The sequence below is a fragment of the Nannobrachium achirus genome, assembly GCF_963921795.1.
Source record: "Nannobrachium achirus genome assembly, chromosome: 4".
In the NCBI taxonomy this organism is placed as follows: Eukaryota; Metazoa; Chordata; class Actinopteri; order Myctophiformes; family Myctophidae; genus Nannobrachium; species Nannobrachium achirus.
The window spans coordinates 67,330,248-67,343,015 of NC_137813.1; the positions used below are offsets into that span (position 1 = coordinate 67,330,248).

A 12,768-nucleotide genomic window follows, 5' to 3' on the forward strand; every position below is an offset into this window, starting at 1 on the left:
CACATACTGCAGGCACTGGTTCATGTCAGGTTATAGCCTACATTTGTGATCGGAATCATTGGTCTCATACATCATATTGCTTGACATAATAATTACAAACATAGTTATGAAACAAAACAAAATAATGCAGGCGTTGGATTTTAATGAAGCAACTGAATGAAAACAGACAAATTGTTTATTTTGAATGATGTCATTTCACAGTTTTCCAATCAGAATTATGGGAATCGTCATCAGAAAGCATGATTGTGTCATGGACAGAGTACTCTGGAGCCACCGCATACCACGTCTCCGCTGCACCAACAAACTCGCCAGACAACATTATTACCTATGCAACGTATGGTCCCAATGTTGTGATGGGCTCCCTGCACGATCTCACCCCGGACAGCACCTATATCGTTACGGTCGAAGCTCTGGAACGACTGGAAGACATAAGCTGCAATCGCCAGCGTCGCAGCACTCACGCTGGGTGCGAAATTCAAGGTCCACCAATCAACAGCACTTTGGAGGCTTCCACAGGTGAGTTACAGTGGTGGCTTTGTCTATAACAAAGAGTGTTATTAGAAACTTAGACAACTAACTACTGTAGATTTACAATTTACAGTTTACAGTTTACAGTTTAGGCATTTAGCAGACGCTTTTAATCCAAAGCGACTTACAATAAGCAGATAATGCATTACTATAATAAGATAAGATAACATGTCAGAACATCAACAACAATATAACAAATGCACATGAATATCAATCTAAAACAATAAAATCAGGAAAAAGAAAAAAAATATATATATACCGTATTTTCCGGACTATAAGGCGCACTTAAAAGCCTTTAATTTTCTCAAAAAACTACAGTGCGCCTTATAGTCCAGTGCGCCTTATATATGGATCATTCATTGACATTCCCTTTAGTACAGCTCCATCTGTTGGATGCATAACGCAACGGTAGCGTCTATTATGTGCGCCTTATAGTCAGGTGTGCCTTATATATGAAAACAGTTTGAAAATAGACCATTCATTGACAGTGCGCCTTATAGTCAGGTGCGCCTTATAGTCCAGAAAATACTGTGTGTATATATATATATATATATATATGTTGACTAGCTTCATGTATGGTCATTGAGTGTTTCAGTAGTGCTATGGGTCAAGGTGGAGTCTGAAAAGGTGAGTCTTCAGTCCACGGCGAAAGCTAGCGAGTGAGTCCGTTGTTCTAAGTCCGACAGGAAGTTTATTCCACAGCTTGGGGGCCAGGAGAGCAAACTGTCTCGGACGAGTGGATTTCTGTCCTGGGGCCTTCAGCGAATTTAGAGTTAGAGAGTTTTGGGTAGAAAACAGGAATAGTAGAGAATAGCATAACATTGGGGCTTATGTAGGTTTGGATCGTCTGTGTATTTCTACTACAGTTTTAGAGGTACTCTAAACTTAGAGACATTTAACGTACTGTATGTGCACAGTTCTCACCTCTTCACATGCCTCGAATACCCAGCTCATATCGATTGCTGTAAATGTAGACATAAGGCACTTTTGTGTACAGTATAGGCCTTTAAAATGGATTTAAGTTATCTTCAGCTTTCAGGCAACTGTATAGACAGGAACATTTTACTGTTCACGAAGAGATTTGTCCAAATTCAGCCAAGAGGTATATTATGAAATATCGTTGCCCTTATTTTCTGCATACAGTACTGTACCTCTCGTGCAATGCAAGGTGCCTGGTTGCGTTTGATTACGTTTTCTATTATGGGCAATTACTAAATGTTTTTCTTCTTCCCACATGTTTTTTTTCATCAGAACTAATTGTGTGCATTAACTGTCTTTAGCTCCCAAGGTGATGGATCCTATTGACGTAGTGAAGGCAAAAGACAGCACAACCTTGATGGTGGAGTTCACCACGGTCCCTGGGGCCACTGGGTTCATCATACGCATTGAGAACAACGCTGGCTTCTTCCGCGAAGACATTGTGACCTCCTCGCCTGCACAGCTGGGATCCCTTGAACTGTACAGCGCATACTCACTCAGCATCATGTCTAAGAACGCTGATGGCCGCAGCCAGCCGTCCACCTCTGTGGAAGGAAAGACAGGTACAGTTATGCCTCATGTAGTTTTAAAAACATATTTTATGGACAGGGGGGACATAATAGGGCATTCACGAATAGTGTTTTTTAGTATTCGAATTATTCAACTTCAAAGTATTTGAATAGTCGAATATTCGACAGGACTGGCCAAACTGTCAAATATTAAGTAAGCAAGAGGCGAACATTGTGAAAATAGCCGATCTACATGCTCACAACGCCTCACGTTGCGAGGCGTTGTGAGCATGTAGATCTGCTATTTTCACAATGTTTATCTGCAGAACCGAGTCACATACCTACATGTAATACCTACAATTCCAAGTGATTGTCAGGGTGGGGGTCCCCAGTTCAAATGTATTTTGGGGGTCACAGCCTAAAAAGGTTTGAGAAACCCTGGTATAGAGCATTAACAAATTCATCCACCAGGGCCATTGACAACTAATGCTTATGACTTCCTATCTTGCCAAGCTTTATAAACAATATTTTTTTTTTTTAAAGAGAAAAAAATAATAATAATAATAATAATAATGAGCGAATATTCGACTTAGGTGAACAACGTCGAATAGTGATTTTGATATTCGAATTTTCGAATATTTGGTGAATGCCCTAGGACAATGTAGGAAATAACTTTCTGAGGGCTTGTTTCAAGCAGAAATGACGCGTTCACTGGGGGAAAAAAACAATTGCCACCTAGCCTTCCACCTCCCTTGTTATCTGATCTTCCTTATTGTCTAAAATGAGTACAAAAGAATATAGGTCCCAACCTGCGTCAACATTGGTTTGATCCACTTGATATACGGTAACTGACACATATACTGTACATGTGACTTAGGCCTTTTCTGTATTAGTTGTAACTTTATCTGACCTCAGTATGCAAAACACAAAAAGCTGACCTCCTCCTGACAATGCATGCTGTTTACAACAGCTCCTGCTTGTCTTTCTCAATTAATTTCAGAGAAACAAGAAAGCCCAGTATTTGAACAAAGTTATTTTTATATACAGTGACAGTAAACGGAACAACATAAGCATTTCAAGCCCTACCTGTGACTGCAGTGTAAAACCCCAAGTGTTCATTTAACTCAGTTACACATGGATAAATGAACACAGAGAATGTTCCTCTGTGATGAATCTCACTGTCACTAAATGATAAACGATTAACTGATCATCATGCACCCATCCCTTTGGCCCTGGATTCAGTCCAGGATGCAAGAGACATCATTTGATTTGACAACATTCCTTGCTCTATTCTCCACCCCACAGTGTTGCCTGCTCCTGTGCTGACCACCTCATCTCCCAGCAACGACTCCATCACAGCATCATGGAGCAATGTGAAGCATGCAGTGAACTACTCCGTTGGTGTCCATAAGTTCGGCATAAACAACACCGTGATAGTGAACACCTCAAATCTAACGGAGACCATTGCCGGCCTGGATGCGGGCTCGCTCTATATCGTCTTTGTCTACGCCTGGGACACGGAGGGCAGGAAGGGAGAGGCTGCATCGGCCAACCAGACTACACGTAAGATGGGAGAGGGACCAAGAAAACTGTTTGTATTGTGTTCATGAGATTATGGAGAAGGAAAGCTATTAAGCTGTCCATGATTCTTTAAAGCAGTGGTTCTCAATAGTAGGGTCCAGGGACCCTCAGGTTTTCTTGAGCAGGTTCCAAAAGGACCCTTACAGGTCTGTATCAGGTCAGCTCTACTCGATTATAGTGAGTGGTCTGAGGGGGTTCCGGGTGCAGATTCAAAGTATAATCAAGTGAAAAGTTATAATCCGCACTCACAATGTCAGGTTTAAGAGTCTTTTTTAATGCAGTTAGCAGCAGCAGCAAGCAAATAAACAGACACGTTTCGGCTAGTGTTAACACAGTATCCTTGACAGTGTACAACAAATGGAACCAAATGGACCCTTCCGGGTCCATTTTTACACAATCATGGTGGTGCTTCCTTCTTGAGAACCATTGTTTAACACGTACAGTGCATGTGATCAAATGTTTCATTTGTCAGACCAAACTAATGATATTTCTTTGGATTGCCACAGGACCTCCCACTCCAGATTCCGTCGTTGCGTCTGTGGTCTGGGACGGTGATGTTGCAGGACTGAATGTGTCCTGGAGCAAGGATCAGAACATCCATCCATCCATAGCTGTGGAATACCATGTCACTGCTGGAGCCCTGCAGTGTAACTCCACATCCAGTGCCTGTACCCTAACACCAGTGGTCTGTGGAGAGAACTACTCCATCCAAGTCACTGCGTCTAACGACGCTGGACCCAGCTATCCATCCCCTCCTCTGGTGTTCATGTCTTGTGAGTATCAATGAATGATCAAACCATCCCCTGGTTTCCAAAGTGAATAATACGAGCTGATATTAGACTTTTACCAAATATATCATATAACAAACATTGATATTTAACTGACACAAATGTCACTTTTTTTGTTTGTTTAAACACGTGTATGATACTTAATAGTTTTATTTGGGGAAAATGAGGTCTGACTTCCTGATTTATGTTAGGTGACAATGCGTTATTATATAGCAATTCTTAGCATTTATTAGTACCCTTTATCACAATACATTTTTGAGAGATTGATTGCGACCGTCAGGTCGCAGTTACTACCAAAACCTCCACCGGCTGTCTGTCAGTCAGTCTGTCAGTCTGTCAGTCTGTCCGTCACTTTTCCCCAACTCATATCTCCGCCACCGTTGCCCCAATCCATGCCAAACCTGGCACACACACTCCTTGCCTGCCAATCCACAACCTCCACAACCTCCAGGGACCCCCGGAGCTCCAGGGACCCCCTTCCGCCGCCATCAAAATGTGCAAAAATGACCACCCTAACGGGGCTGTTCATGGGGAATTCCCGGGGAACACCAACTCCTGGTGCTCCAGAATGGATGCAAAAGTGGTCGCACCCCTAGTGGAGGACTGCACTGCAGCGCACATAAAATGCCGTAACTCAGGCTAGGAGCGACCGGGAGAGCCGGGACCGGTACCCACGCGTCCGCCTCGGCGGCGCCAAGAGAGCCGTCAACATGAATCTGTCCCATATAGCGCCACCAGCAGTCCCATTTTTTCGTGGAGCCATTGTATCGTCTCAACGATAATTATCACCATATCGCCCGCCCCTAATTATAGGACACTAAACACTAAACTTTACCCTGTATTCCCAGTCCCTTGCCCACCAGAGAATTTGGCAGTCGAGGAGACAGAGGCAGGAAACTGTACGCTGTCATGGAATAGCTCACCCTACGCAGACAAGTACAAGGCCTTCATCAAGAGAGATGACGGAGCTGAAGTGAACTGCACCACCAACAGCACCAGCTGCGACTTTGCCTGTATGTGTGGCTACACCTACCTGATGAACGTGTTTGCCTACAACGATGCTGGCCGCAGTCCCGAGGGAGTGACCCTCAACTACACCACCTGTAAGTAACTGTTTAACCACTGCCAATTCAACCCTAATCTGGAGAGAACAAGAGTGAACATAGTGGAAAAAGCTTGTGAGACCTATATTTTGTCGAGAGATCTGGTCTATTGTACAAAAACAATAGTGGACTGTTAAGATTGTTATCCAGAAAGCTTTCTCCCATCACAAGGCTGGGGAATCGCTCCATATTTCATTTTCATTTTCATAAATATTGAAAGTAGAAAGTAGAAGACGTGTTTAAGTATGTATTTGGGTTTTATAAATATTACCCATGAAAAGTAACAATTACATGTTATTGTGACCATTTCCTGAACACTTTTGCCTGTCTGTAAATGCATGCTGTCGGGTGAAAATCTTGTAAGTCCAAAACCGTTCGTTTTGCATTCATCATTTATTAAACTAGAAGCTAAGGGCGGCCCAGCGTCTAGTCGGCGACCTGGCCAACTCGGAACAATGTAAATAGGGAATGAATGCCCCGCCCTTTAATGCAAACCCCATTATACCTGTTTTCATAGGACCCGTTTTGACCATTTGTCTGCCTGTGTCCATTTATGCCCATATATGGAGATATCTGTATCTGTCTGTCTGTCGGTGTCCATTTTATGTCAATATATGGAGATCACTGCAGTTATAGTTCTGGGTCCATTTTATGCCCATATATGCCCATATATGGAGATATCTGTCTATCTGCGTCCATTTTATGCCCATATATGGAGATCTCTGTATCTGTCTGTCTGTGTCCCTTTTATGCCCGTATATGGAGACCTTTTGATTCTGCATCCATTGTATGCCCATATATGCCATATATGGAGATATCTGTTTATCTGCGTCCATTTTATGCCCATATATGAGATTTCTGTCGCTTTTTCAAACAGATGGTCAAAACGGGTCCTATGACAACAGGTATAATGGGGTTTGCATTAAAGGGGTAACCGGCACTGTGTCTGCAACACAGTCGGAGGCACAGACAGATACAGAGATCTCCATAATGGGAATAAAGGGACACAGACAAACAGATGGGAGATCTCTGCACACACAGTACCGGTTGCGGAAAACTCTGATGTCAGACATCAGCTCCGCATTCGGGGATTCATTTTATGCCTATATCTGGAGAAAGCGTGTGCCGGTGGGAAGAACGGTTCTCGAGATTCACATACATACATACACATTCACAGAGATTTTTTGTTGACTCATGTGGCGTACGTGATGTCACAGCCTTTTATGAAGTGATGTCACAATGAGTCAGCGATTGCGCCGATTTCCTCCGAAACAGCCTGATGTCAACAATCAGCTCCGCATAAGGAGATTCCGAACGTTTTGCGCCGGTTTCGGAAAACCGCGAGTCGGGTCGGGTCGAGGCCCTGCACTGCACTCCGCGCGGCGGCGGGGAACGCGCGTGCCGAATCTGAAGCCGGTGGGATGAACGGTTCTCGAGATACGTGGATTACAAACAAACAAACAGACAGAGATTTGTCGCATTTATAGATAGATTATTTAAACTAGTGAAAACAGCCGATCTACAAGCACATGCTTGTAGATCTGCTGTTTTCACTACTTTTGTGCGACGGCCTTGTATGATTTGCGAAAGAACGTACACATTTGGAGATACGAGATTTCCACCCGACAACGACGATATACTTAGTGTTGTTGCTGCTCTTATACCACCATTATTACTGGGGTTGGTGTGGGCCAGACAGTAGCCCCCCGCGGGCCGCAAATGGCCCGCGGGCTGCCTATTGGGGAACCCTGCTGTATAAAATGAGCTCACGTCACTTCACCATGTGTTCAATCTCCTCTGTACCACAGTGCCTTGTTGCCCAGAGGACGTGCTCGTCAGCCTGGTGAGCACAGAGACCCTGGAGATCCGGTGGAGCCCTGTGCGTGGGGCACAGCTGTACGAGACGAGGGCCGTGGACAGTGACGAGACCATCGTATGCAACGACACGGCACCCGTGTGTGCCCTCTCTGACCTGACGTGTGACAGCACCTACAATGTGCGGGTGATACCCTGCAATGAAATCCGAGGCTGCAACCGCACCTGCCAGCCTCGCACCAGGGACACGGGTATGTGCACGCACGCATTCACGCACGTACACACGTACCTACGGTACGTATGTCGCATACATAACAAAAACACATGTATTGAAACAAAGCATGCAAATTCCTAGAAATCCACATTGCCAAAAAGCAATGTATAACATACATACACACACTGCACAAACATACATCATATAGGGTTAAGATGCATTTTCGTGTGAAGACAGAGTACAAAACCTTCAGTGCTACATCTGAGAGTGTACATCTGAGACGGGTCCATTTGGTTACCTGTTGCCTGGCGTTGCCAGCCTCTATCACACACTTCGTTTTGGGAAGAGAGTCTGGGATTTCAAGAAGAGCTTTCATTTCTACGTCATTGCCCCAAACCACGTGCCCCTACAGAAACCACATGCCCCAAGCATACAACCCTGATTGGCCAACCCTTGAAGCTGGTTGAGGAAATAGAATCTCAATCGATCGGTGCCAGACCGTACTACAACACCACTACCGCCAAGGGGGTGGTGTTGTGTTCGGTCTGGTTTATTAACCAGGCAAGGTTACCTGTGTACACTCTCAGAATGAAGTTAACCCTGAGAAGTCGACTATGTAGGCACTGCAGGCAAATGCCAAATGTACACTGAAAAGTCGACTATGAAGGCAAATGCCAAATCGTACACTTCATTGTTTGACTGCGCTGCTTGCTGATTTCCAACGAGCGACGCTGCAATAGCACAAGGTGTAAATCAGGCTGTAACTCATCCTGGCCTCTCTCCCCACCAGCTCCCTGCATGCCACAGGATCTGGAGGTGAACCAGACAGGAGACTACGTCAGCGTAAGCTGGACAGCGAACAACCGTGCTGCCAACTACACCGTGGCAGCACAGCAGGGTACCACTGCCCCCATCACCTGCACAACCACCTCAGACAGCTGCAGCTTCGCCGGCCTGCCATGTGGCACCCAATTTCAGATCACCGCCACGGCAAGCAACGGTGCCGGCGACAGTTTACCCAGCTTCAGCATTGATCTGGAAACAGGTAACCGGTCGAAGATGACTATAGAGTCTGAGAGACTTCCTATAGTATGATGATCATCTCATTTGTCACTAAAAGGGCTCCCCAGGAATCATCGCATGTTGAAGAAATTAACATTGTATGTAGGCAGTTTGAAACATTTTGACATCGTCCCAGAATATTAACATCATCAGTGATAATGTGGGTAACATACATTTAAATTATAGTACTATCAAGCATATCAGACAATCTACATTTCCCTAAAATAAATGTAGTCTGACTGGAAGCAGGGATAAAACATATCCCCACCAGTCATAAAAATGAATGACCAGACATCCAAATCTGATAGAGATGAAAAGTTTGAATGCAAATCAAACCCCAGACTTTTGCAGTGTTCATATCAGTTGCCACGGGATATTTCAGTCAAATCATGCCTTTGTATTTAATCAATTCCTGAGTTTCATGTCCATGATCAAGAAGGCCGTTGAAACAAAGTTATTATATGGAGATGGGTGTCTACCCGACAGCAACGATATGCATCATACTGTATACAGAACAAAAACACTGCACTCTGTACTGACTGACTGTTCCACTCTCTTCCCTTACCAGCGCCATGTTGCCCAGTAAACCTGACCGTGGAACAGGTGACCATGGCGATGAGCAACGTCACATGGTCTTACGCCAGAGGGGCAGCGTCGTTCCTCACCTCTCTGACGTCGCCGCGGGGCCATGCCCGCTGTCACACCCAGGACTACCACTGTCTCGTGGGATGCATCACCTGTGGCACCAACTACACCGTGGGCATGGAGGCCTACAGCCGCACGGGCCACAAGTCTGTGTGCACCTATAAGGGCTTCTCATCCAGTGAGTTGACATTTCGGTCACTGAAAATCGTCTATTTTCACTGTTTTGCACACTACCGTTGTACAACGAAGTACTGTGGTTTGGAAAAATCCTTCCTCTTAGTATAATCATAATAGTAGATAATCATGTTTTATAGAGGGGAAAATCATGGCACCTGCACTTTATGCTGTCCATGATTCTTTAAAGCAGTGGTTCTTAATAGTAGGGTCCAGGGACCCTCAGGTTTTCTTGAGCAGGTTCCAAAAGGACCCTTACAGGTCTGTACCCTTGACAGTGTGTAACAAGACACGTTAGACATTAGACGTTTTAATTGCCCGGTCCCAATAAATAGATTTTCAGGCTGACGTCTCTGCTAACAGAGATAGAACTTCCCTAAAACAATTGAATTAGTTTGCTTACAAGGAATAACTTGTGACAAAATCAAAGAGGTCCCTTAACCCTTAAGTGCTGTTCGGGTCATTTTGACCCGTTTTACATTTTCATTTGGAAAAAAAAGGTAGAAGTTAAAAATGTTTCCACCTGAAACTCACTGGCCTTAAAGATTCTTCTGAGATGAACATGTAAAAAAAATATTTTTGCACTACACCCATGCTACACCCCCCTCATATTTTTTGAACCTTAAGTGCTGTTCGGGTCATTTTGACCCGGAAGCACAGAAATACACAGTATTATGCCAAAACACAGACACACAGTCACCCCCACTTCTAACACCCCCCTTCCGAAGCCCCATTCCGAACCCTCCCCCCCTTCCTATAAGCATGAGCAATATTGCCCAGTATTAAATGAAGTCGTTTTTTTTACATGGATTTCAGCTAAATCAGTAAAAACGCCTAGCTCTTTCAGTGTTTAATGTGATAGAGCAAAGCAGAAATGCAAACATTTACCAAATATATCATATGAATTGTTTGGTATTGAGTCAAAGTCAATGTATCATGATGATTTTTTAAGTTAAAATTTATATTAGTGTTGTTTTTTTTAAACCAAATATCCACCGGGTCAAAATGACCCGAACAGAACGAAGGTGTAGTGAATCTGAACAGAACTTAAGGGTTAAAGCCTACGACTATTTTGTCTATAGTACAGTGCACAAAGGTCCACAAAATCTTCCTGCGTGTGTTTTAAATAAGCAATCCATAACTTTTAAAATCTTTTTTTTTTTTTTTTTTTTTTTTTTTTGAAATCTGTTTGGTAGTGTATAGTAATAAAAAATGACTAGACTGCTCTTCTACTGAGAAATACAAATCCTAAGGTCGAGGGCCACTACTGGTTGCCAAGAGGTATTGCATGAAGCTCAAAGTGTAATATCACACCTGCCCAAAAACAGGCTTTCTGCGCGGGACACCCAGATTGAAATCCCTACATAAACCGTGAATTGCAGCTTTAAAGAGGCGGTGCCATAGTTTTGTACTTTTTCTGTTTTTCATGTGTCTAGGAGGTTGACAGTACTTCATTAGACCCCCTGGTGTGGTTGTTATGAGCAATTATGTATTGCCTTTATATTTGGGTTTTAGCTGGAGGCTGCCACCTTGTGGGGTCAAACGTGCCGGTCCAAAAACACAGATACTTATTACATAACAGAATCAACCCCTCCCCTAATTACCTTTCACCCAACATACGTGGGTGTGGCTAACTTCAGCTGGGTCACCACCCACCATGACAACCACGCATACCAATGAACTGGTGGGTGTGGCCACATAAAACATCATTTTAACTCTTTCTGTACACTTTTTTGGAAAAGATCTTACCTGATAATCCTGTTTTAGAGGGGGAAAAAATCATGGCACCCGCACTTTAATAAGATCACTATTAGATGTATGACTTAAGAGACATTGTTGTCCCTTACAGGTGCCTGCTGTCCATCGGGCATAAAGCTATACAGACTGGCCAACAGCGCACTGCGGGTGTACTGGCGTTCTTCTCCTGGCGGCAACTACAACTACACAGTAGATATGTCAGGCAGTGCCAACTACACCTGCACCCCCCCTGCTGGGGAAAACAGCTGTGACATCAGCAGTGTGCAGTGTGGAGACGTCTACCATGTAACAGTAGCTCCAGTCATGCCAGCAGGCGACAAGGTCCACTTCTGCCCCCAGAGGATGTATTCAGGTACTGCACTTCTCAATTTCCAGTGGAAGGGACACTGCACTGGAATTTTGTTCTGAATTGATTGAGTGTTGAGTGTTGATTGAGTTTGGTTACTCGATCTAAAAATTATGAAAAAGTAATTATAAAGTAATGCTTACATAACATTTATTATAATCATAGACGGTACAAAAAGACTTTAAGTGGTGATATGGATACTGTATAATGTATTTCCAATGAATATTGAAATACATAATTAACATCATGATTGCTTTTGGTTGACTTTGCATTCTTGTGTCTTTTTTCAGTAACTTGCTCGGGGAGCAATGTAGGAATGGGTGAGTACTGTATATTATTGGCACTTTGAATATTCAGTCTATAAAAATAGCATCACATCATATTGGCAGCCAGTGCAGTGAGACTAGTCTCGCGTAGCCAGACAACTATTCCACAATCTCTGAATGCTATATAGAGTCTGGAACAGCAGCTCCCTATCGGCGAGTAATGGAAACGGGCATTACCGTTCAAGAAAATATATTTTAAAATGTCATTTCTGCTAAGCAGCAAGCTAAACATGCTTATACGATTTTTATTCATATAATGATAAATGTGTGCGATGTGAGACTGAAACGGAAGTGACGAGGGGGCTTCACTTCCGCTTCATCTCGCATTCATCATTTCTATTCCGGTTTGCCAGACTGTATGCCGGGAGCATTTGACCAAATCGCGGAGGCAACAGTCTGGCCACGCAAGACTACAGTGAGACAGACAACACTGTCTGTGTGCTTCCTGATAGGAAGTTCAATACGTCTTTTTTTGTGTTGCTTTACATTAAGAGATGGAACAGTTCCATAATGACTAGGAGTCATATTATGCAGGCAGTATAGGCTATGAATACAAAAGTAACATCATTATTCATAACCAACTGAAATCTTTCAATACAATTTTGTCTCTAATGTCACTTAAATGTGTTTTCCTCCAGTGATTTACCGAGGAAAGAGAAGTGTTAACTAGAGAGTGGTAAGTACAATGGCATTCACACGCCACTCACTTTCATTTTATTAGCAAAAGAAACTGGCAGAATTATAGTTCAAATGACACATTCTTACAGTAGCATACTGTAGTGTACACAGTACGTCCCTCAGTGTTAAACTGAGTGCAATACGTGACCAAATGGTTGAAATAACACTGATGATTTTACTGTGTAGCTACTTATGAAAGCCATTGTTATACCAAACACTGTACAATATCACCCTGTTACTTGAGAGTACATGTGTCCCTCTGC

At 43.6% G+C, this 12,768-nt stretch overlaps 1 protein-coding gene across 1 annotated transcript; it reads left to right on the forward strand.

Moving 5' to 3' along the window:
• Positions 1-239: 239 nt before the first annotated feature.
• Positions 240-12,497, forward strand: LOC308284203 (fibronectin type III domain-containing protein 7-like; the record flags this gene model as incomplete). The annotated part of the gene is made up of 10 exons (XM_080724751.1): positions 240-516; positions 1,809-2,069; positions 3,321-3,578; positions 4,103-4,369; positions 5,233-5,487; positions 7,296-7,553; positions 8,307-8,561; positions 9,147-9,401; positions 11,247-11,507; positions 12,466-12,497. 10 exons carry the CDS (start codon positions 240-242, stop codon positions 12,495-12,497), a joined length of 2,379 nt encoding a protein of 792 aa, XP_080580877.1.
• Between the last annotated feature and the right edge of the window lie 271 nt (positions 12,498-12,768).